Source organism: Orcinus orca, chromosome 11 (genome assembly GCF_937001465.1).
Source record: "Orcinus orca chromosome 11, mOrcOrc1.1, whole genome shotgun sequence".
NCBI lineage: Eukaryota > Metazoa > Chordata > Mammalia > Artiodactyla > Delphinidae > Orcinus > Orcinus orca.
Genome location: NC_064569.1, coordinates 9,100,325 through 9,126,867, shown reverse-complemented (window position 1 = coordinate 9,126,867; position 26,543 = coordinate 9,100,325). Strand labels below are relative to the sequence as shown.

At 45.6% G+C, this 26,543-nt stretch overlaps 1 protein-coding gene across 8 annotated transcripts in view; it reads right to left on the bottom strand.

Annotated features, from left to right (window-relative positions):
- ETV6 (ETS variant transcription factor 6) overlaps positions 1–26,543 on the bottom strand; it is a 250,835-nt gene that overhangs the window by 22,336 nt on the left and 201,956 nt on the right. For 7 of the 8 annotated variants that reach the window (XM_049693887.1, XM_004281145.3, XM_033408162.2 and 4 more), the window contains 2 exons: positions 26,153–26,317; positions 13,318–13,452 (listed from right to left, as the gene is read on the bottom strand). In XM_049693887.1, the coding sequence (XP_049549844.1) occupies positions 13,318–13,452; positions 26,153–26,317 (300 nt within the window). The remainder of the gene's footprint in view (positions 1–13,317; positions 13,453–26,152; positions 26,318–26,543) is intronic. The other variant, XM_049693888.1, reaches the window with a different exon arrangement.

Sequence of the window (26,543 nt, the reverse complement as noted above, 5' to 3'; positions counted from 1 at the left end):
AACTGCAATGTGCAGGGGGAACTCCAAGGAGCTCAGTGAAGGGTGACAGCTGTACAGTTCAAAGACACGGAATCTCAGCTGCTGGCCATGGTATTGGAGACAGAGTTCAGAGTTGGGGCTCTATCAAGGAAGGCTCTGAAAACACCTCAGGCTGCTTATTACCCCAGAATGGCCACACCTTAGGAGTAAGGACTATGCTCTAGGACAAAGGGATTTGCCTGAGGGCTAAAGGCAAAACTGAAATAAATCTTCCCTAACCAAATATAAGACCAAGCCTCCACAAATTCAGAGTGACTGACTAGTTATTCAACTGCTTGCTAGCGGAAACATCGACACTCTTCAGAGGAATGTAACATAATCCAGAGTCTCTACAATATGTTATATGTAATATTCAGTGTCCAATAAAGATATTCTAGACACGTGAAGGAACAGAAAAATGTGACCCATATTCAAGAGGGATGGCAGTCAATAGAAGTAGACTCTTGAGATAATCTAGATGTTGGAATGAGCAAAAAAGAACTTAAAAGTAGCTGGGCTTCCCTGGTGGCGCAGTGGTTGAGAGTCCGCCTGCCGATGCAGGGGACACGGGTTCGTGCCCCGGTTCGGGAGGATCCCACATGCCGTGGAGCGGCTGGGCCCGTGGGCCATGGCCGCTGAGCCTGCGCATCCGGAGCCTGTGCTCCGCAACGGGAGAGGCCACAACAGTGAGAGGCCAGCGTACCGCAAAAAAAAAAAAAAAAAAAAAAAAGTAGCTATTATAAATAAGTTCAAGCATTTAAAGAAAATGATAGTCATAATGAGTGATAACAGATGGAGACTATCAGAAAAGAAATGGAAACAATCAAAAAGGGTTTTGAACTGAAAAATACAGTACTTGAAATTTTGGACAGGAGAGACTTAATAGCAGATGGGAGATAACAGAAGAAAGGGTCAGTAAATCTGAAAACAGATCAATAAAAATTAAAAACAAAGAGAGATCTTCAGTGACCTATGGAACAATATTAAATGGTCTAAAAGAAATGTAATTGGAGTTTGAGAAGGTGAAAACTTTTTTTTTTTAATAGATGTGGGTGGGTTGGTATCCCCCCCACACTCTCAACACACATTTTAAAAAACTGAATTATTTTAAAGCAAATTAGAGATTGTGATACCCTATCCTAAGTACTTGTGTGGTCATCTAAGAAAATAAGATGATTTTCCTGCACAGTCACTATAACATTGTAAAAGAGAAAACAGAAAGAATGGGGCCAAAACAAAACAAAATTGAAGAAATAATGGCCAAATTGTCCTCAAATTTGTTAACAACAACAGCAACAACAATATACAAACTTAAGGATCCAAGAAGCTCGGCAAATTCCAAGCAGGATAAATACAGTGAAAGCTACGTTCAGGCACAGAGTCGAACTGCTGAAAACCAAGAAGAAACAGAAAATTTTGAAAGCAACCAAAGGGGAAAGAAAAGTTACACCACATACAGGGGAAAAGTTATACTAATTATGGCTAACTTCTTTTTTCAACACCTAGAGAGTGTGCAAGCATGTACACAAAAAAGGTATGAATGGAGACCCGTAGAGATTGAAAGAGACTTAAGAGACACATCAACCACTTGTGAAGTAGAGACAGACCCTTGCTTGGATTATGATTCGAACAAACTGCAAACACATTTATGAGGGCTTCCCTGGTGGCGCAGTGGTTAAGAATCCACCTGCCAGTGCAGGGGACATGGGTTCGAGCCCTCGTCCAGGAAGATCCCACGTGCCGCGCAGCAACTAAGCCCATGCACCACAACTACTGAGCCTGAGCTCTACAGCCCGCGAGCCACAACTCCTGAAGCCTGCGTGCCTAGAGCCCGTGCTCCACAGCAAGAGAAGCCACTGCAATGAGAAGCCCGCACACCACAGCAAAGAGTAACCCCTGCTCACCGCAACTAGAGAAAGCCCACGTGCAGCAACAAAGACCCAACACAGCCATAAATAAATAAATTTAAAAAAACATTTATGAGATAGCTGGAAAAATGTAAACAGTAATAAAATATCTGATAATATTGAGGAACTATTAATTTTCAGGTGATGTGATGGCTATGTGATTATGATTTTATAAACGGAATTAAAGTGCTTAATCAACCTTGCAAAGATACAGGTTGGGATGACAAGTCAACTTCCTCACTTTAACGCAATGCAAATAATGCTCACAGGATACTGATTAGGCCCATGGGGTTAACTTTAACGGCCGAAATTATTAGTATGATAGAAGTGATCTACAATCTTTCAGGGATGAGGCAAGTTTTCTTTTCATAGCTAATACAGATCTCAATTCTGCCATCCACAAAAATGAATTTACCTTTTGTCCATGGTTCACTTTTTATGTCACAGAACACGATCACTGCAAGCGATATTTAAGACAGTTGGCATTTTGAAGTTTCACGTATTTTCTTCTAAATGCCATTTACAGAATACCTCCCTTTCCTTAAAAGCTTATTAAGGATTAAAAATACTTCAGGATGATGAAGACCATGTACTGAGAAATCCTATTTCCTGAATCCATTTCCCTTCTTACAAACTTTACAACAGACACAGGCGTTGGCCAGTAGCCTGGTTACCTGCATGTTTTCTTTGATGTCCTGGGCGTCAAGGCTCAGTGGATGGGTGTGCACTCAGGGCAAGCCTTAGGAAGTCTGGGAGAACGACGAGAGGAAGAACTTTTGCGCCAAGGGTAAAAGAGGAACTGATGTAATGTCCTGGAGAGATTTCGCTCTCTGTTCCTGCCCAGATTTGGGGAACAATGAAGGAGGGAGACAGCGCTCTGGATAATCCAACTCAGATTTCACTTTTGACTCCGGATCTGGGCAGGAACAGGACTTGGATGGGCTTGATTTATTTATTTCTCTGCAGACACCACTGAAGGAGGAAGTACTTGATGAAGTTGATAACGTTAATGGTGGAGAACTGGAACTGAGGGTATTTAATTCCAGGCTCCTGGTGGTCTGGGCACACCACTGTCGAGGCTGAAAGGTCTGCAACGCGCCCTGCCAAGCTTTGTTTCAGTTTGCGAAGCATGTGCTCACGTATGGAGTGGGCTCTGACATTGCTACCCTGCTGCCTGCTGCCTCTGTTATTATAAGTTGGCAGCAGGGTATGGAAACTTATGAGACCAGAGCTGACAGGCAGAGAAGCTCAGGACACAGGAAACGCACTAAGCGGACAGTGGGTGCATTAAATCCCCCAGATGTAGGAGTCTTCTGTCTAAAACAAGAAGATGTTTTTTTGGTCTGGCCTTGATGTCTGGGTTTGTTCTTGGTGAACTGCCCAGCTGGAAAACTGGGAAATTATCCACATTGCCCTTGGTCTGAAGGTCTTGCTATGGGAGGGAAACGCACAAGGAAGAGAGAGGAAAAGCCACATGTAATTGGTCAGTGTGGGCTTAGAAGGAGGGGGGCCGGGGAAGGTACCCAGGAGTGGTAGGGACCTCATTCTGGCTGAAAGTACTTTCTGATCCCAAACATTTCTCTTTGTAGATCTCCTTTAGACACAAATAATCCCTTCTTCTCACTACCAAACAGCCCCCAATAAATTAGGACTTGAAATGTGATGATCACAAAAAAAGGTCTGATTTCTTTTCTCATCCTCTTTCCTTTTACTTATTATGAAAGTTTCTCTATTTAGAATTCATCAGAATTCAACCCAATTTAATCACGTTATATAATGAATAACTGGTAGACCTAAAAAACAAAGCAAAACTCTGCCTTTGGTTAAAGTCTTGGTTTTTGACTAGGACGTTTCCAGGGTAGAGCAAAGGCGAAGATCAAGTTTACGTCTCACACACCAGGATCACACTTCCCCACCGTGCTTCCCCTAAGGCCATAGATGATAACAAGAGACGGAGATGCAATTCAACAGGCCCAGCAGATAACTCTCACTCCTCATCCTCAGTACACTGTGATCCACATTCTTCCCCATGTAAACACCACTTCCCAGCACAATTTTGTAAAAGATTAGTAGGAACCATGAATGATATAAAGACCTATACAAAAATTAAAGGCTCTAGATCTTGAGATGGAATTCAAAATAGATTTCCTATACATACTCAGGTTCTGTCACTCCCCGTTATGAGTTGACTTGTGTGCCCCCCACCCCAAAATTCGTATGTTGAAGTCCCAATCCCCAGTACCTCAGAATATGATCTCATTTGGGAAAAGGGTCATTGCAGATGTAATTAGGTAAGGTCATATTGGAGTAGCATGGGCCTCTGTTCCAATATGACTGGTGCCCTTGTGAACAGGGGAATTTGGACACACAGACATGCACACACGCTGCACAACTGGAGAGGAGTGTTTTGTCACACAGCCATTACAATATGAATTGAAGCAAAGAACTTTCAGCGATGCCAACCGTATGTGAAGTAGTGTCTCAGATGCAGGATGTGCAGAGAGAGGAAACGCGGTCCTTGCTCTCAAGGGTACCACAGTCTAATGGAGAAAGCAGACATATCAAAAAACGACAAAAGGCTATAGGTGCTGAATTAAGAGTCAAGGCACGCAGGGGTAGGCCACGCAAGATCTACAAGCCGAGGATCTCCAAAGATTGCTAGCAAACCACCAGAAGCTGGGAGAGAAACCTAGCACAGAGTTTCCCTCACGGCCTCAGAAGGAAGCCATCCTGCCCAGACCTTAACCTTGGCCTTCCAGCCTGCAGAACTGTGAGACAATACATTCCTGTTGTTTGAGCCACCCAGTGCGTGGCAGCCCTAGAAAACGATCCCTACTACCGCCTTTCCAAGAGGTTCAGCCAGGACTTTCATCAAGACTTTCCACTGAGCCTTTGCCTGCCCATTTCAGTGTTTCCATCTCACTCAGCTCCCTTGTCACATTCAGTAGTCACTGATTTCCCTTGCAGGGACTGAGAAGAAACCTGCTCTAGCTTGGAGTGTAGGATTCACAGACATCTGAGTTCATACACAATAAATCCTAAGGAAGCATCTAGAATTTTATAAGCATTTGGGTGAAAGGGGCTGAAAGAAACAAAACAGGTGACTTTCAGGACCCTGAGGCTTAATCTTCATCACTGTGGGCGGGACTGCCTCCAACAGGCCACCTCTGCCGGTGGTTTAGCGCATACGGTGTGGGCAAGTCTACACCAGCCGTAGACACGAGGCTTCGTGCTCCCGGCTGGACGCTGGCTCTGCTCTTCCCAGGTGGTGTAGAGGAGTCTCCCTCAGTGTCAGGAAAGGCCCAGGAAAGAAGTGAATGAAGAAATCAAGGGATGAGGTTACAGATGAGCCCATTTGCCCTTTGGAGGTAAATGCTGTGAATCATTTAGAGGGAGGGGGCCAGGGCGGCACAAAGGTTAAGGCAGGAGAGGGGAACGGGTGGAGAGCTTCCTTCTCTGGAGTTGAACCCACCCCCCCCAGCCCTCTTATCTCAGAGGTATCAGGTGGCATTTCCTGAGGGCTAAGAGGAAATCACTTGAAGACTTCCTGGTTACCCTGGGAGAATTATTCATGTCTATTAGGGACCTCCTGCCCCTAAAACTTTTAGCTCAATGGAGCAAGCTAGCCTCTGGACTAAGGGAATCTCCATACCCCTGGAGGGAGCTGGCCCAAGGAAGGTGCACGGGTGCCCCCAGAAGGAGGCTGACGACCCCGATGAAAAGCGGCTCCATGCACCACCCCGGGCCTCCGTGTGCTCCCATCACAACCAAACGCTCTGAACCAGGTAGAGGGTGAAAGGTCATGCTGCCCTAGACCACGACATACAGGAGGCAAAGCAGGAAGAAGAGGCCCTGGAGAGGAGAGGAGGGTAGAGAAGAGGGGAATGAGGCCGAGTGCGGGGGAAAGGGTCAGCCGGCGCTCGGGGGCTGTGACACTGGGGACGACAGGAAGTTCTGGTGGGACCCCGTTACCTCCTGCCAGATTCAAGAGTCACAGGGATGACAGGGGCAGAGGAAGGTTAATCTTAGAGTTCTGAAGGGAGAGAGGAGACGACCAGACTCATAGAAAGGTTGCAAAGGGTTGTGGAGGACCTACCACATGCCAGGTACTGAAGGTACCGCAAAGTGTACGCACTGCTTATTTTCCAAACAGGCTGTATCCTGAATTAAGGTTTGCCCTTTAAATGTATTTTCCCATAGAAATCATGCAACAGATGGTGCCCGGTTAACCCGCAAAGAAGTCCTAGGATAATGGCATGGGTGGACAACAGGCCTTTCCTACGTCCGGATGCAGAAACCTGGTGTTTGCACAAAGCACATGACATTGCAGTAACGGGACTGCTTAAGAAAACTGGAATTGGAATAGCACAGGGAACTATATTCAATATTTTGTAATAACCTATATGGGAAAAGAATCTGAAAAAGAATATATATGTGTGTGTGTATTGATATATAACTGAATCACTTTGCTGTACACCTGAAGCTAACGCAATACTGTATATCAACTATACTTCAATAAGAAAATAATTAAAAAACAGAAAATTGGAATTGGAGGTAAGAAAAAAAACACCATTGCACAACAATGTGAATATACCTAACACTACTGAATTGTACACCTACAAATGGTTAAGATGATAAACGGTATGTGTATTTGATCACAATTCAGCTTTTTTTAAGTTTAAAGAAAAGAAGAAAAAACCTGAACCAAACAGTGCTAAGAAACAGCAAATAGTCCTAATGAATAGCATTTATCAAGCGCTTGCTATGTGACACATGCTGCTCTGAGGGCATTTCCCTCATGAACTTGACCCTTTCTTACATCAATCGTATTCGATAGGTACTGCTATTCTCCTTTTACAGATGAAAACAGAGACACAAGGAAGCTAAGGAACGTGCCTCAAGTCACACAGCTGGTGAAGTGGGAGCTGGGATTTGAACCCAGGTGGTCTGGACCATCACGCTCTCTGGCTCTACCATGTGCTACACGGCTAACGTGTATAACGAAGATGTCAAACCCGGGCCAATGGCCTCCTTGACACTTCAGTCATGAACACGATTCCAGCAAGACTAGAAAATCGGGGTGGTTTTTACAACAACGGGTGATAGGATGTGGCCTGAGCAGCTGGAAGCCTCATCTACCCTGGTGCCTGTCCTGGGGGGCCGGCTCTCAAGGAGCCACCGCACGAGGGGCCGGTCCAGGGGTACGAGAGCCAGGGCTTCTGTTCTCAGAGGCCACTGCCTGACTCAGCACCCACATTTCTCCCAGGCCGGGAGATTTTATTCCCGCTAATACGTCCATTCATCCTGGGGCAGTCAGTGATCCAGACAGGTTAATTCAGTCCAATTTAGTATGAGTTTTTAATATCATTAACTGAAGACATACACTGGGGTCTCAAAAGTTATCTCTGACGTTTTTTGGTTTTCACTTGACAGTTTCAAGTACAGATGGTCCCCGACTTATGATGGTTCAACTTAGCGATTTTTCGACTTTCCAGTGGTGGCAAAGTGCTACGCATTAGGTAGAAACGGTACTTCAAATTTTGAATTTCGATCTTTTTCTGGGGCTAGTGACATGCAGGACGATACTCCTCGTGATGCTGGGCAGCGGCAGTGAGTACAGCTCCCGGTCAGCCACGCGACCACGAGGGTGAGCAGCTGATACCATCCTGCACCCAGACAGCCATTCTGTCTTGCACTTGCCGTACAGTGTTCAATAAATTACATGAGATATTCAACACTTAATTATAAAATCGGCTTTGCGTTAGACGATTCTGCCCAACTGCAGGCTAATGTAAGTGTTCTGAGCATGTTTAAGGTAGGTAGGCTAAGCTGTGCTGTTTGGTAGGTTAGGGGTACTAAATGCATTTTCAACTTAGGATATTGTCAACTTAAGACGGGTTTATCTGGCTGTATCCCCATCCTAAGTCTGGGAAGATCTGTACTATGAAGCAGAAACATTATAAGCAGGAGTGCGGGGACCTGCCAGTATATTGGACCTGTCTCGGCATCCTAATCTCCATGGTTCTTCTACTCATCGTTCAACCATTTGCCCTATTTTCAGGGTGCTTGCAAACACACAAAATTAATAAAAATGTTATTTCGGTCAGCTCATTCATGCTGCAGTGGAATGAGCACCGGCATTGGAACCAAGTGGACCTGGGGTTAGGTCTTAGCTTTGCCACTACACAGTTATGTGATTTGGAGGCAGGGTACCTTACTGCTCTTAGCCTCAATCTCCTCATCTATAAAGTGGAAATAACATTACCTTCTTTATGCGGTGGTTTTGAAGATTAAATGATTTAAACATGTAAAATCTTAGAACAGGGCCTGGAACACAATGAGGACACCATAAATGTTAGCTCTTATTTTGTTATTATGAGGTAGATTCATGTACCCCATCTCGTTGGATTATCTCATTAAAATTGTATAAGATTGGGCTTCCCTGGTGACGCAGTGGTTGAGAGTCCGCCTGCCGATGCAGGGGACGTGGGTTTGTGCCCTGGTCCGGGAAGATCCCACATGCCGCAGAGCGGCTGGGCCCGTGGGCCATGGCCGCTGAGCCTGCGTGTCCGGAGCCTGTGCTCCACAACGGGAGAGGCCACAACAGTGAGAGGCCCGCGTACCGCAAACAAACAAAAAGATTGTATAATATTTCCTTCCTCCAAAGTAGTCTCTGGCAGTTGGATTTGGTGGGCAGGGGGAGGGAGAAGGGGAAATATTTCCTCCAGTAAAGCAATCATATAAATAAAATTTCTGTGGGCCATCCCAGAATACAGGCCACCCTCCCCAACCTCCATGAAGAAATGATTTCCCTCTACTATCTGGGCTATGACCATGGGCTAGTTGTAAGGAGAACTGAGAATGACACCCGAAATTTCTCGTCCTCACTTCCAATTTCCATATCCACCTGGTGACAGAGAGCTGCCCCAGAGCAGAACTTTCACCTTAGAACTATGTCTACTGCTGCACAGCATGTGGGAATAGTTTCAAATTCAAGTGATTAAAAATCACCTCCCAATTCCCTGGCGGTCCAGTGGTTAGGACTCCGTGCTTTCACTGCTGGGGCCCGGGTTCGATCCCTGGTCAGGGAACTAAGATCCCACAAGCCACGTGGCATGGCCAAAAAAAAAAAAAAAAAAAAAAAATCACCTCCTAGTCTCTTAGATGGGGGCATAAGAGAGGGTGGACTGAAGGGTCGAAATGATAGGCGGGTCCCCCAAAGGGATCATGGGATGAGGACATTTGAGAAACACAGGTCCTGTTCCCCCTCCCTGGACACTTGTCCATGTCCAGCCCAACAGGGGTGACTCTGCAAAGCTGACCCCATTTGGAGACCAGCCTAGACTAGAAGCACATTTTAATTGCTCAATGAACTTTCAGGGAATCACTCATTCAAGCAGTTCTAACACCAAAGGACCAGTGGCAATCGAATCTATGCTTTGGTACCAAGCTTTTCTTCTCAAATATTCCATGGGAGCCCAAAGTCACTGACTTCGGAACCCAAAGTATCAAAAGAAGTTGATATCACAACCGTGTGTGACAAAATAAATTTATTGTATAACCACCTACTGGTCTGAAATTTCTAAAGATGTTTTGCCTCCTGGTTTTGGCGAGAGAAGTAGTCTCCTTCCTACATAGCTATCTACGTTATACCTAACTAGTTCACAGCACGCAGACAAAATGGGTAATCAATAATCAAAGAAAAGGAGTCTATTAAAGATGATTTTCACTGTGAGACAAGTGAATGGCGCTGCTCTTGGTTTGACGACTAAGAGGGGCAATGCCGTCAGCAGTCCTTGATGAGGGGAGATAAACGAAGAGATGTTCAACTTTTCTCAGCATCACCAGACAGGACACTGCTGTACTTTTGTGGATTTTAGTTGCCTACGACCCTGAAAGTAGAGAATGTGTCTTATTCGTCTTCGTATCACCCAGGGAGACCCAGTCCTTAGGATTTAAGGGCTCTAAGATCTGATACCATTTGGTGGTATTTCCTGTCTTGTAACTGGGGTGACGAAGGGCCAGAGAAATGAGAAACTGAGTCCTTAGGACTGTTCTGGCAGAAGAGAGGATTAGAACCTGGTTTCCTGATGTCCAGATCCCACTCTTGAAGACATTTAATCTAAGCTGACCATGTGTCCCAGTTTGTCAGGGATGGTCCTGGTTTAATGCCTATGTCCTAGCTCACTTACTAGAGTCCCATTTCACTAGCATAAGTGTCTGGGTATGGATGAAAAGGTATAAGGTTATCGTAATTATAGAATATTGCCTTCCCCTCCCATAACTGAGTAAGGGAAGAGTAGAAATGATGGTTCTCCTAGACCTAGGTGGTAATCAGAGTACTGCTTCACCCAAGGCATGACACACTTTTAGAGATAATGAATGTGTACAAAATAAAGGGTCTGAATTAGTATGATCACCCTTCTCTCCCATCAGAGCCTGGAAGGGAGCCTCTGAGCTAACAATGACCTCCAAGCTTCTGGCACTGCCACGTGGCTGCCAGTACGGAAGGTGAGGTTTCAATGTAATGTACTCATAGGGGATATTTGCAGGCAACTGTGGCTGGATTACACATGATATGTTTGTCCTGTGATATAAATTCCCATTGTGAAATTATGAATGTCTGAATTGGTCACGTCGGTGGCAGTGATGAGGTGAAGTCATGGGGCGTTGAATGAAGCTTTGTGTTTGTACGTCACTCTGCACGCCTCCCTGTGCCAGCCTGCTGAGGGGCTGAGTGGGCCCTCTCTGGAATGGCCCATTCTCCTTCCATGCTGAGCTCTGGGCCGAGTCAAGAGCGACACACTCTTACATTGTACTGTATCCCCAATTAGGTAGCATAAATCACTGGGGATGTAATACTGGATGTTTATAATTTCACTTAACAAACTTTCCCCCCCGCCAGGACCAGATCTCTCTGTATATTAACAAATGCCCATATTAATGTGTTACCATTCACGATATAACCGTATTGATCCTAGAGATAATTCATGTTAAGCTGTAAATATATTCTTTCTACCTCTCTAGTTGGTCCTTTTGTCACCAAAGGCACCCATATATCTGCAGGTCTGGGGGCCAGCAGCCTCTTCACATCACCTCCGTGCCCGGCACAGCTCTTCTCACGTGATCCCACCTGACAAAGACCCACGCTCCCCTCTGTGCGCTCTCACGTGAGAGCAGGCAGAGGACCAAGGGCACATACCAGGATGGTGTTTTCTGACTGACAGCTTGAAGGAACCATCTCTGGGAACGCGCTACTTTTAAGAGCAGGTCTGAAGCAGAGCTACCTGATCTACAGGGTGATGCAGCCCTTGACCTTGGCCTCGTTAGCTCCATCCTTTTACCTACTGAGCTCACCACGGCCCACAACATAGCGCTTGAGAGCGCAGCTCTTTAGGGTGTCGGTGGTGGCGCACGTGCATTTCCTCGGTGAGAGGGGTCTCTGAGAGTGGCCAGCGTTTCCTGCTGAGTCACTCCTGCCCACGAGGACAACAGCAAACACACCTACTTGCGGGTCAGATCAGGCCAAGCGGGGAGAAGGAAGGAGCCGCCATGAGATGAGACCATCAGCCTCCCATCACAGCTGAGGATAAACCGGGAAACAGCAATTCCAAATGGGATTTTTTTTTTTTTTTAATAATGAGCAAAAGAGAGAGAGTGAAAAACAAAACAAAACAGCCCATCACACACCTTTTGTGTGTGAAGAGGCAGGCTAGGCAATCTAATTCCTGCCCTAATCCTAAAGCTTCAGTAAACCCACCACCTCTTCTCTGGAGTAGCTGTTGGCTGTTATGCAAACAGGAAACGCACAGGGCAGGAAGGGTAAAAGAACGGAGAAACCCAACTGGGGTGGGGGGCAGCTGCTAACCTCAGCAGAGGCAGAGCTAGAGGAAGACGGGATGAGAGGCACAGGTGGGGAGACTGCAAGAAGCACTTGCTTACTGTCCATCACAGAGGCAAGGGGACCTGCTGTGAGAAGCTGGGCACAGGGAGGAGATGCCGGTCGGGTGCCTGAAGCCAGGCTCTGTTCTGTGACGTGTTAATTAGGGAAACACGGAACGTCTCATTTTTAAATCTGCCGACAACAAAACAAAACCAGTCCTGCTCTGGGGCATGTTCAGTCAGTTGAAGGAAATGCCCCTGAAAAAAACCCAGGGGGTGTAGGCCCCTCATAATCTGGTCTGAAAGACGAGTTTAAAAGAATCACCTTGTGTCCCCAATCTGGGCAGAAGGATGTGGACGAAATGCTCCCCAGAGGCACGGTGCATCGCTGTTCAAGAGAACAGGAGCAAAGCCAGCTTCTTATACCCTATTTCTGTACCCAAGCACCTGCTGCGGAACTCTGCCCGGGGCCGCAATTCGATTCTGGTCTTTTGTTGTGTTTTCTACCAACGCTTTGATGAGGACCACTGTAAGTCACCAGGGCAGAGCAGTGCACGGCACACCTGAACTGAGCACTCCCAGTGAGCACATTGCAAGACACTGCCTCCGGCGCACGAATACTAGACCTCCTTGGTCCCCCGCAGAGTTCACAGGGTTTGGGTCTCTTTTCTTCCTCCAGCTTACGTTACCCTCTGTTACCCTCACTCCCCACTGTTTCCCTCCACAGCCCGGAAATCAAAGTCCTCCACGTCCTGTTTCTAATCTTACCTCCTTGGACTAGTTCTGCAACAGCAAAGTGTTGATCATTGTTTGTTTGGTTTTTTGTTGGTTTGTTTTTGAATTTTTGGTTGCACCCCACGGCATGTGGGACCTTAGTTCCCCGACCAGGGCTTGAACCCGCGCCCCCTGCATTGGAAGGTGAAGTCTTAACCACTGGACCACCGGGGAAGTCCCTGTTGATCACTGTTGAAGTAGGGGGAGGGGATGGATCACAGAGCTTTAGTTAGTTTATTCTATTTGGGGTCTGTTTGAAATTTTTCATAATCAAAGGTAGGGGGAAAAGAAAGGTAAGTTCTATAACCCAAGTCATGGGTTGTTCTCTATTCCAAGGACTCTCTCCATCCTGGGTCCTCAAGGGACGTTCTCCACTTACTCCTGCTTATCAGACCTTCACGGAATCCTACAGAGTCACCTCCTTCATGAAGCTGAGCCTGCTGCCTGTACTGGCTGTAATCTCCCATTCCACTGTCTCTTTATAGCACCTGTCATAATTATTCTTTGATACTTACATGTGTATCTATCCCATTTCCTCTCCTAGACTGTAAGTTGCAGAGAACCAGATCTTATTCATCTCAGCATTTCCCCCAGGGTCTCAAACAAAATCAGTACCCCACAAATGCTTGTTGAATGAAAAATGAATCACATGAACAAGAACGACTTATCAAAGGAACAGTGGAACCTCTGGGATTTGGCTATGTCTCAAGCAAGGAGAGAGAACCCTCCTAGGTACCTTCTTCGTGGTTCTGATGCAGGATGACTTCCGGCTGCGTGTGTATCGAGTTTCCGGGGTGGAAGAACGGTGAGAAAAGAATCCGAGGTTTCCTCTGCTTCAGAATATGCTGAAGGAGTTCATAGAGCACATCACCTGGATAGAAAAAGGAAAGAAAAATAGGGAAATGGGAGTGTTTTGTTCAACAACTATTTGCTGAGCTTTGACTTTGCGCCTGGCACTGTCCTAAGGACACAATGATGAGGAAGACAGGTCTGCCACCTATCCACGTGGAGCTTATAGGGGACAGGATGTGGCACTGAAACTCAGGTCAGAGCCATGCAGGTTTTTTTCTTTTGAACTTTTTTGATTATGAAAGTCATACACAAAAATAAGTATAAAAATGCAAGAAGATAGAAACAAAAATCACCTATAATCCTATCCCGAAGAGACACAAGCCTGTTAATACTATCTACAGTATTATATGGTTATAGAATTAGAATAAGGCTTATCATAGTTTAGTATCTCTCTTTTTCCCTCCACATTATTTAACTGCTTTAGTAGCTGCATTATAACAGCCTGTCACAGGGATGTACCAGACTTTATTAGAAACTTAAACTGTCCCAATTTATTGCTACTATTTTTATAAAAAACATCCTTTTCACGTCTATATTTGCATTTCAGATTATTCAAAGAAGAAGTACAAAGTCATTAAGGATGAAAAGTTTTAATGTTTCAATGAGAACTCATGGATTCTTCATAGAAATCTTCCCAATAGAGAAAAACGTGCCTTTCTGATCTACCCCAATCCCAGGCAGGAAAAGAATAAACGTGAAAAAGAAATTCACAAGTCCGGTCAGAGGTGCTAACTATTAAAGATACCCTATAAGGAACTGGCTTATGTTCTGGGATGCTTCCCTCTAAAAATACACACAGGCACTGCTCCAAGGTTCCACAATCTCTAGAAAATCATCTTTAGATGTCAGCACCTCGCAGAGGATGGTAGGGGCTGGTCTGAACTGGGGGCCTTCTATTCTATTTGGTATTTGAAGTGTCCACTGAGTTGTCAATTAGCCAAAAAAGCTGTCATGGTCTTGTCCCTCCCCTCTGACTTAGATCCAAGTTAAAAAATGCAGGTGGGTGCCTCAAAACCCCTTAGGGGTGGGTGATTAATCTTTAAAATACCACAGGCTTTTCTAACTGTCTCCCACGCCCTTCCACATACAGATAGATACGCAGTCAACAATTGTACCAAACAGTGGGCTTTTGTCTCTAATTTTAGCCACTTTTAACAGATACTTTAATTAACAACTTAATTTACTGCATATTTTGGGCTATTGCTAAATTATTTTTTTTTCCTCTTCAACTCAGCCTGAATCTGAGAAACAGTCCAAATGAATTCCTTTGTTTCTGCAAACTTCTGTGCCTTTTCTATTGGTACCAAATATAAGTTCCACAATACCCCGTCCTAAGTGATTCCTGAGATGCCCTGGTGTCTTTCCTTTGATTTTGTTTCTTCCTCTACCTTTGAATTTTGGTCATTATTAATATAAGTTACTGCCACTGTTTACTACTGTGATCAAATAGAGCAAAAGACTTCTAAGAACTGAAGACCCCACGTCACGTGGGTATTTCCTTTTAGTGAAACAGGTGAGGAACCGCAGAGGTGCTCTGAGCCCGACTTAAAAATGTCCTGTGTAAGGTAGACCCGCGACACATGACTGCCTTTGGAGCTGGGAAGGCTTTGGAGCTCATCTAATTCAAATCCAGTAGTCATGGTGATGCTGTCTCTGATGAGATGAGGATACAGAGCCTGAAATACAGTCCTATTTTAATGATTCATATTTTAATCGCTTACAAAAATAAGTCCCTAATCAACATTTTGTGTCTTGGTTTAGTGTAAATGTCTTCCTGAACTTTTCCGAATTTACATGGCCTCACAACGCTGGGTTCTATCCTGTGGGTTTGAGCGATGCTTTATACCGGTAGTAGCTGAAGAGAAAAACGAAAACACTGAAAAAAAATGTGTTCCTGATGATACTAACAAAAATGGTCAGTTATTCGTGTACCCACTTTGGAAGGGGAGGCCAGGAAATACAGATGCAGTGTGTGTGTGGGTGTTGGACTCTGCTGGTTTGGATGCGGGCTGGTGAGAGGGGAGGGCCCGGCAGCCAGGGCTGGAGGACCAGCTCCTGTGCGTCAGGCGACCTTGAGCAGGTCCCTGAACTTCTCTGCGAAATGCAAACATCTCCCTCAGAAGAGGATGTCGTGAAGCAGGGCCTGGTGCATGTCCCATGTGGTCCCTCCTTGGAGGTCACTTGGGGGGCTGGAGGAGCTCTGGGTATGGTGGCTGGAGAGCAGGCAGGTCACTTTCTTTTCTGTTTCCATTTCTCTACGTGCACAGAGAAAGCGAGGCAACAAAGTGGATGCCCTTTACCTTCTCCAGGCCTCAGTTCCTCATCTGGAAAATGGCGATACTGGCAGTATCTACCTCCCAGGATGCCTGTGAGGACTGGATGAGGTAAGTGGGTAATAAGCTCATCACAGCACCGGGCAGTGAGAACTCAGCAAGCACCAGCTGTTGTGTGACCACCGCTGTTCCTGCTATTATTATGGATATCATTCAAGTGGTTTAGGACAGACCGGTAGACCCCGAAGGAGGTTTCAGGAGAACAAAGGAAGACTGTCCGGGTCATGGTCAGTGTTATGTTCCCCCTTCAGAAAGGGCAAGGTGAAGTGAGGCCATTCCCCCACTGGGCTAAGCCTGCAGCGGGGCTGATACGTGCTCTGCCCCATACTCTCCCAGGCCTTCTGTACTGCCTCTCCCCAGCCTCTCAACCCAAAGCTGGCGAAGGGAGCCCAGCAGAGAAGGCTCCTCTCTGAGTAGACGAGGGAGCTGGAGAGGGGCCGGTCAGGCAGAGCTCTGCCAGTTCTTTAACTCAACCACAAGAACTAGTAAGGTAACACTCGTAAGTGGCACCTGGGATAGCTGGCTAAGGGGTGGGAGCCTGGGCCCAGGGTCCTGGGCCAAGAAAAAACTTAATTCTAAGACTGCAGAGTATGGCCACAATTGGACCAGTCCATCCACAGACATGTTTCCGCGGCAACCAGGAACTCAGCTGGGGAATGTGGCTGGCTTAGCACAAACGCATCGCTACTCTGGGGGGAAAACCAACCCACCGTATGTGCCATGTGTGTATGATTGGCAGGAAGAGTGTGTGCCTGGTAATGGCTTGGAATCTTAGACTTAGAGAGGATTCTATAGGTTTCCTAGATGGACTCAAACTTGTGATCAGTAAAAGTCCCTTGCCTCCTCTTCCCCTGCCAAGAAGTAGCTTTGGCTGAGTACTTCTGTGATGGGTAGCCGGACACAACGTAAGCAAACCATTTCTGGACAGCTCTAGTCGACAGAAAGTTCTTCTGTTGAGTTGGAATCTGGCCGCCTCTGCAATCTCATGTACCTCGGTTCTTAGTTTTGGTCTCTGCAGCAGCACAGAACATGCATCCCATCTACAACAGTTTCCTAAATAAATAAAGACTCTCCCCCACTCCATCCTCTTCCATCTCCACTGGCCCCCGATTCCTCCGATACTCAGTCAGTTTTCTTGCTACATTCTTAAAATCTTCTTATACACAGGAGATCACATCTCAAATGTGATCTTAACAAAGAGATCTCTGGAATAAAGAACAGATTTAAAAAGCAGTTATGGGGCTTCCCTGGTGGCACAGTGGTTGAGACTCTGCCTGCCAATGCAGGGGACACGGGTTCGAGCCCTGGTCTAGGAGGATCCCACATGCCACGGAGCAACAAAGCCCGTGTGCCACAACTACTGAGCCTGCGCGTCTGGAGCCTGTGCTCCGCAACAAGAGAGGCCACGATAGTCAGAGGCCCGCGCACCACGATGAAGAGTGGCCCCCGCTCGCCGCAACTAGAGAAAGACCTTGCACAGAAACGAAGACCCAACACAGCCAAAAATAAATAAATAATAAAAAAGAAGTTATATTTATTTGCCTGCTGTATAAAGAGCACGAGCCATAGCACTATATAGCTAACTAAGCTACTGACCACTGGCCTGAATTCAAAGGCACTGTTCAAAAAACTCTTGGCCTGTTCAACTCTTGTAAATCTTCTCTGTCTTCCCAGAAAAGGAATAACTCGTACTAACCATAAAAGATGCTCCTACTGTACTAAGCAATGAAATCAAGGCTATTGTTTAAGGGATTACAGCTTTTGCTGGTTTCTCCATATATCTTCAGGCATACACACATGGTTCATGTACCCACAGGTACATGCACAAGTGGATTTGCCTCAAAGCTAGTGAATTTCAGGGGCCTTTATCTGTATAGTCCCATGAAAGGAAACCTAGAACTATGTGCCCTCAAAGTATAAATTTCAGGTCCCCAAAACCCCGGATATACTCCTAGGTGCGCGCGCACACACACACACACACACACACACAGAAGAGAAACCCACAAACTAAACACACATACAATTTTGTATCAGTGATCTTGCTGTTAAAAGCCAGGCAACGACTTCGAGAATCCTGAATTCTATGATTTTATTTGCAATTTGTTCAAAACGAACAGTAGCGAGAGTGAATAAAACTGCTGCAAGTTGCCTTAGCAAAGACTAGTGTCTGATGACCAAGATCATAAAGATGCTGTTTAGGGGGTTAAACATATCTACGTTTCTTTCCTTTTTTTTTTAACATCTTTATTGGGGTATAATTGCTTTACAATGGTGTGTTAGTTTCTGCTTTATGACAAAGTTTCTTTACTTTCAGAGGAAAGAGCTTGGGCTCTGGAGCAAGGAAGTCCCAGGTTTGAATCCTGGTTCCTCTACTCAACAGCTGCGTGCCCTGAGGCAAACTACTTTTCTCTTTGAGCCTTAGTTCAAGGCTTAGTTAAATATTCTTTTGTCTCAAATGAGAAAAATGCCCAGACTCCGCAGGGCTGTTAAGAGGATTAAATGAGATAATGTGAACAAGTGCGCCAGCCGCAGCACGTCTGCCCTCCTGTGCGCTCAGGAGATGGCACCCCTTATGATTATGATAATTATTAACAGATGTGTCTCCAAAAAATCTGGAAACTATTTGCTCTGCTTCAATATTTTTGTCTTTAAAGGACATGCATAAGTTTCATAAAGGCACATTCATAAGAATGGAATTTTTTTCCAGTTGACATCATTTCATACAGATATTTCTAGTTCATGGTTTCTCTTTCCTTCTAGTTCACAATGTACCTTCAACTTCTTTCTATAGGGTTCTTTTCTTTAGCATTTAAGCAGCTTCAAGTGTTTCCTGTCTTCTACACACACACACACACACACACACACACACACACACACACACACACACACACACACACACACACACACACACACACGCACACACCTCTGTCCTCATCTTCCCCTCCGGGTGCTGTTCCTGTTTCCCTCCTCCCATCGCAGCCAAACTCCCTGAGGAGCTGTCCAACTCTGTCATCACCACAGCCCTCTCCGTTCACTCCTCAGGGCCCTTTGGTCTCCACTCCAACCCTCTCTCCAAAGCGCTCTTGCTGACGTCACCTCACTGTCATCAAACCCAAAGGGCAATGGTACTTGGGGACTTGCTGCCTCTCAGCAACATCATCACCACTAGTCACTGCACCCGCCCCCCGGCCTTAGAACACCCCTTGGCTTCAGACATTCCTCCGTCTCCTGGCTTTCTGCTCTCCCTCCTTCCCCAACCTTTAAGGTTCCCAGATCTCCCATCATCTTTCTCCCTGGGTAATCTCAGCCCCTCCCATGGCTTCAATCAGCTTGTCTATGCTAAATCTACTCCAGCCAGACCTACCTCCTCAACTCCAGAACCTTCACTTACCTCCTACATACATCCTCTTGCATGCCACCCGGGCACCGCGCATCTTATGTGTTTGACATAAACGCCTTTACAACCCACGTGGTGTTTCCTAGTGCAGTAAACGCCCACCTGATTGGGCCAGAAACTCGACACTCATCCTTAACACCTCTCTCCCACTTATACAACATCTAATCGGTCCCCAAGACTTATAGACTCTGCCTTCTAAATACTGCTTGAATCACCCCCTTTTCTCTGCTGGTCCATCTTAGTTTAAGTCAACGCCATTGCGCCTACCTACCAGCCATGCCGACGGCCCTACATCCTACTTCTCACCTCTGTACTTCATTATGCCAGTCTCTGCTTCAGACCCTGAATGGCTTCTACCTGTCTTTAAAATAACATGTAAAGTGCCGAACGTGATCCGCAAGGCCCTGTATGATCTACTGAAGAAATAATAAGTGACTCAATGAATGGCCGTAAAGCTACAGTGTATTCCTCTATATTTATATTCTCCGCATTTTTTTTTTAGCAAGTCTCCTGTCGGGGGTGGCTTGGGCATTTCCAGTTTTTACCATTATAAATAGAATTGCTAAGGGCATCTTTTTTGTCCCTCTATTGGATTGTTTCCTTCAAATATTTTCCTAAAACGGTGTCATCAGTGAAAGCGTTTGATTAGTTTTCAAGTTCTTATTATACACGGCTTGTGCTGCAGAAGACTGGGACCAGTGCAGAGTGTCATCTTCAAGACTGTCCAGAGCCTCTCCCCGAGGCGTTTCACATCGTTTAACTTCTTGGGTTCAGTAGGTTTAAAGCAGAATCGTCACATTATTGAAAATTTGCATTTTTCTGGTGCTGATTTACTATGTACACCTCGTCCTACGAAGATTATCTAAAGTAACACATTCTTACATCTGCAAACTCTTCTCTTTTCTCTCTCTCTTCCGTTTTTATTCAGAGATTTTAGTTTCCTTCTGACCAATTCTTTAAAAAATAAATAAGTAAATGAAAGCAGGCACAGTGTGGGAGGGACACTTTTCAGACTTGTCAGAGAAAACTCTCTCTGCCGGTCCTCTCTGCCTGTGATAGGTTCAAAGTGAAGTCCGAGGCCTCGGCTCCTTCAGTTTCATCATAAATTCCACAGTGAGAACACCAACGCAGACACAGGCTTGGGGGATCCCACTGGTGGCCTAACAAACATTCCCATCATGGGATGGCCTGGCTTTCCAGCTCCGCTCTATCTTAGTTTCCAAGCATTCCATTCAATCCATTTTTGTAGGCTGCCTGAATTACAAACATTTTAATGCAATGCGGAGTGCCTTCTGTGACCGTAAAAATAAACCTACTCTTTTACTTAGGGACAAATATGTGAAATTCAGTTGGTATCTATGTCTTGGACACGGAGATCTTAGGGAAAAAATGGGAGCAGGTTTTGGGAAAATTTGAATATTATATTTAAGAGGAGAATAAATCACTTAGAAAAGACATCTAGTAAGACAACTGCCTTTACCTGGATACAGAATATAAGGTAAGATAAAGCAAAGAATAAGCTTGTGAGAAAATCCAAATACCGTGACATAAGTTTGCACTGTTAATTAAGGACGTGTTGTATGTTTTACATGTTAAAATACGACTCTGTACAGCAGAAAGTTCAGTTATCGCCACCATTTCACTGCCAGGATAACCTAAGTTCTAAGAAATGCAGTGACTTTCCTGTAACTGACTTATCTAAGCACTTCTCCGATGGGTAATACACATATTTTTCGCTTGTGTTGCTCCAGGACACAGCAAGGGAAGAAAGAAGCCACTCTGCGTGTCTTCAGTCAAGGGTCATGTCTGCTGGAACTCCCACACTTCAGGGCTAACGTTCCCCTCTGTGACCCACGGCCTCAGACCCTGTGACTTGAGTCTAAAACAGCCCGTTGATTCAGCTACTCAATTCAGCAAACCACCCACCATTGCTTAATAGAGATTAATAGGCAAGTTGGTTTCCAAGGAACTATATGTAGATAAAGACTGGTATTTTCACTTTAAAGAAATTTCAAAGAAATTTTACTATATTTGAAGATCACAAGCAAAGCGTATTTCCAAAGTCAAAGGTTCTGGTGGGTTGGAGAGGTTTGTAACATCGCACCGCAGTACGGGAAAAACTGATTTACTTAGTAAAACCCCAATTCACTTTTTGCTGAACTGGCTTGAAGGAACTTTGAAAATATGTTTGTTTTGCTTTTCGCTTTTTTTTTTTTTAGCATTGATAGAAAGTCTAACATGAATTAAATTAATAACTTTTTGTTCATTTAAATAATGGATACATAAATACGTTCCACCTGAACAACTCTAAATAAAAGTTAGTATCAGTGCTAACTTGTCTGTTCCGTCTTATTAATATGTTTTCACAGTCTCAAGGTGGTCAAGAAACACGGAGTTATTCATTGTAAGACATTCATTGAATTCATAAAATTCAGTGAAATCCCTTTGAATTTAAATCATCCCAGACCATTTAATATGGTAACTACCTAGTCGCTCAAGGACTAGGTAATATTACCCTGTCCGGGTGACAGTTTATAAAGCTGAGATTCCTTTACGTTTTTTCCTTAACTTTGAGGATGTCATAAATATGTCATCCTGTCGTATCCTCTGATTGAGAGATTATTTCAAAAACTAGACCCCATTTATATTCAACCTTGACATCTTCTGTTTGGAGATGATATTTTAAAGTACATTCTAGTACATTCCCTATTTTATTCTAGTGGTTGAAAAGGGAGGACCTTTGTCCTGGAGGTGGACACGGTAAATGCAGTTTGTTAAATTGGTCAAAGAATGCAGAGTTCAGAGAGGCTACCATATTTGACTTAAGGTATCTCAGTAGTTCAAGTAATTATAATTCATTGAGCTCCCTGTTCTCTCCTCTGTACATCTGGAATGAGTAGTGTCAAGGAATGTTATTTCCAAACACAGAAAGCAGAAGTCTGGGTGAGGCCAGGCAGGAAACGTGGCTGGGAGGAAGCTATAAACATCCATTCATGGTGATGCGCCGGCCACCAGGTACTTTTGCTTCATTCTAGCAGCCCCATGACTAGTGAGAAGCTGCTGCTTTGTCGTAGGCAGCAAAAAAGATCCAAGGAAAGACAGGAAAAAACCGGGTGAAGTCTAGGTTTTACAAGGTATACAGGTCAAAGGAGACCAAGTTCTTGAATATTTATTTACTGCCTGTAGGTGGGAAGTTGTAATGTTTATTGGAAGCTGAACACTTTCAGTGGCTGAAGCTGGGTTGACCTGTTCAGAGTTGAAGGGAGTTTAGGATCCCCTTGCTGAAAATCCCGTTTTATGGATGAGGAAAATAAGGGCAAATGAGGTGATGTGATCTGCGGAAGAGCCACGTTTAGAACCTGGGCCTCACGACATCTACACCAAAGGCAAAAGCAAAGCCCACGTCAGAAGCAGCAGTACCAAATGTTACACCTGAGAGAGAAACAAGGTTTTCTATTTATACCTTGTCTCTATCTAAGGAGAATGTGAGCAGGTATATCACGCCCTCATCACCCTGCTGGCTGGCTACTTCATGGGAAGGGTCTTCTCAACTCCTACTTAGTTCTGTCTTCCAATCCCTCTGACAATTCTCCCGTTTGTGATAAGTTTTCTCATGGCCTCTACTGGCAGGTATCACCTTGATATTCTGTCCATGGCTTTCCGGTTGATGCCTTAATTAAATTACCTACGGTGTAAAGTTATGCTCAGCTTGATGTAATGGGGATGATACTCAAAATGATTATTCCCAGCTTGGCCTGGTTCCTGTCTCAGATTCTGCAGAACAGGACGCATCTTCCTGGATGCCTGGCATCGCTTGGCCAAAGTGCCGTTAGTATTATCATTCTGGTGTCACTGATCCTATTCTGGACTTCAGCACCTTGCATGAGGACCGTAGCGATAGCACTGTATCTAGCTTCCCTGCTTTTAGCGACCCAATAAATCCACCCTATGCACTGATGGCAAATGTCTACACCAAAGGGAGAGCTCCAATCGTATCATTCTCCTGATCAAAACCTTTCAGTGGTTTCCCATTACCTGCAAAATAACATCCAATCTCCTTCACCTGGGCTTTAAGGCACTCTCAGGTTGGGTCATAATTCAACCAATATTTATTGAGTGCTGACTGAATGCTGCACTAGATGCTGGAGACGTGGCAGCTTAACAGGACACAGCCCCGTCCAAACTGAACTGTCTACTCCGGGAGAGGATACGGATTAGAAAACAATCACATGTAACACAGTGTGTGACGTGTGTGTGTGTGTGTGTGTGACGTGTGTGTGTGTGTGTGTGTGTGACGTGTGTGTGTGTGTGTGTGTGTGTGTGTGTGTTTGTGTGTGTGTGTGTGTGTGTGTGTGTGTGTGTGTGTGTGTGTGTGTGTGTCAGGGGCCATGACAGAATTAGGAAATGCTCTGAGATAAAAGAGGACCCAGACCGAGGTGGGGAGAGGTGGAGGAAAGGAAGGTGGGGTGGAATCAGGGATGCAGGGATGGGAGCCAGGGAAAGCATTCCTGGAGAAAGTAGCAGAACTTGAGACATGAAGAGGCAAGCAGACAGGTGAGGGGGGCGGTGATGAGTGACGATGAACAGTGTCTAGCTCACGTGGCCTCCTCTCTGAGTTCCTCCCCCACACGAACTGGCCTCAACACCTTTCCTTACCTACCGCTTGCTCACCTTTCAAAGCTCGGCTCCACTACCACACCACTGAGCCTCACTGGACAACCCAACTGGAAGTCATCTCTATCTCTCAAGTCCTTCAGCCCAAATTTCCGTCCTCTGATGTGGAGCTGCCCAGGGAACACTCACGGAATGAATTTCTACTGCCCCCTCCTAACCGTGGCTACAGCACCACGCCCCGACTATCGCACCAGCCTTATGCTGCCTCTTCCATCCGTAGGGGGGCTTCCTTACCGCCACCCAAACACACTAAGTTAATGCTGCTCCAGTGACCCACCCACTCAGTTCCATCCTTCACGTCCCAGACGAACTTCACTCCTGCTTTCTTGAGACCCACCCGACTCTGCTCTCTCCTTCCCCAGCTCCCTGCGCCTTCAGGTTCAGTGCAATCCTGGCTCCAACTGGGCAGCACGCCCCTGTCCGGCTTCCCACGTGGCCCACCCGGCAAAGACCTGACAAAGTGGCAAGGGCGTACTGACAGGTTCTGTGTATCTTCGCTCCCAGCTTTGAGCAGAGAGAACCTAGTTTCACAAGGAAAGTTGAGAGGTCACCGGACAGAAAAATAAATCAGCAACAAAAAGGAACGCCTGAGATATGGTGGGGGGAAGGCAGATTTACAAAGTCTAAGTCAAATCAAGTTAAAACACATCACTATGTTTTCCTCTGTTTGCCTGACATGAGTAATTTCTCCGGAACCCTAAAGAGTCAGAACTCTTTTCCTCCAGATAGGTAACTTTGCCCCTTTGAGTATAATCTTTGAGTTTCCACTGGAACAGAAAAGGGAAGTGTTTTTGCATTAAATTAAAAGGAACTATCGAGGTTCCTTTTAGGTTAGTTTTATTTATTTATTTATATCATTGTTTGACGGTTTTCTTGTTCTGAGGCTACAGAAAGAATCAATGATTGAAGACCAAATGTTTCAGGTAGGTTTGTGTCCCTTATAAAACCATAGCAATGATCTGTTTTTCAGCCTTGATTTAAGTTTTCAAGTTTCCATTAACATCTATACTTCTGGGGGGAACCTTCCCCTTTATCATTTCCTCATATAAACGGTTCTGCTGCAATTGGGAAAAGCTGGGGCGATACTGTTCCATACACACCCTTATCTTACCCTCTGTGATGGGGCTGTTTCCTCGTGGCGGTTAGCTAGTGTATTAACTCCCGGCCAGCCTCCAGGAGTAAATCGGGGTAGACGTAGCTGGGCACAGACCTCCTGTGGAACCCCTGCCCTCAGTCAAGAAGACACGGTCTCTGCCAGACGAGTTGCATCGAAGTGGGGCTGGCGGTGAGACTTGACAGAGGGAGGGCCCATCAGTCCTTGAATAACTGCACTCAAGAGGCAGAAACCTGAGACCAAAGTTCCCCTTGGACATATGGAGTTCCCAAATCTCTACTTCAAAATACCCATCAAGTGTGAGAAATGAAGTTGGAAAGTATATTTGAAACCTTCCCCACGTCAGGAATACACTTTGCAGGTGCAAAAGCTCCTTACTGAATGCAACCTTCCCATGTGGGTTCAGGAGCCCTTATTTTGACAAATCTTTCTCGTTAGATGCGTTGCTTGTATTTTTCAGGGGTTCTACAAGCTACAAGACGCATTACTTCAAAGAATTCAGTACTTCTAAAGGAAATCACTTGAAGCCCCGGGCATTTGTTTCTAAACTTGCCTGGGCTACTAGGATCTCCACCTTTCCCAGCCCTTCTCTCTCGTTCCCTCGAGTCTTCTTTCCTTTTCTACTCCTCCTGCCTCAGCAGTGCTCATTCCCCTGCCTCTGCTGTCTTTTGTTATTTGTTTTTGTTTTCTTTGGCTGCACCACGCGGCATGTGGGATCTTGGTTCCCTGACCAGGGATCAAACCCACGTCCCCTGCACTGGGAGTGCGGAGTCTTAACCACTGGACCGCCAGCGAAATCTTCCTGTCTTTGTTTTTAACTGAGCAGTTTGCAATCTACACTCACGCTCAAGCATCTCTTGTAAAAGTCTTCAGAATCAGAAGCAAGGCAGAGAGAGAGGGTCAGAATGCATTTTCTTCCTTATTTGGTGGTGCAATGAGATCCCTTAAGTACCAGGGTCTATAGGTCCGAACTGGGTTACTTCTCCTAACCTTAGAAGTTTCCCCCGGTCCTGGAAATTCTTCCTCTTCTCCCCTCAAACTGGCCTACGTCAGCAGGATCTGTCCTCTACTAAGCTGGGTCACTGTCCTTGCGTTCGCGGTGACGATGTGGAGATCTCTTGGGAGGCTAAGTGGTGACAAAGGCCAACTCTGGCTACCAGACGTTCCAGGCTGAGCCCGTGTCCGGAGTCCAGACCCTCACCTGAATGAGGAGACCGGTAGCGAAAGTCCTCTTTGGTCAGGAGCAGGAGAGCTTTGCCATTCATCTCAAACGTGCTGCTGTCAATCGGCCTTAGAGAAAACTCATTTTCAGCCCACTTGAGCCACTGGGCTACGTCATCTCTGCTCCAGTACATTGGCTGCAAGCCTGTTGGAGAGACAGCAAGGCAGAAAGAAAAGAGAGAGAGAGAGAAAAAAGGTCTTGTCAGTTAGACAGTTGAAATAAAGGGCAAAGATTTCCGAATGGTTAATGAAATTGAGTCTCCGTATCTGAAGAGCTCTTAGGTTCCGCTCTGAATCCCAGGTAAAACTCAAGCTTCATGAGTGGCAAAGTGCGATTCAAATGAACTTTTTATTTAGAGGCAAAATGCGGG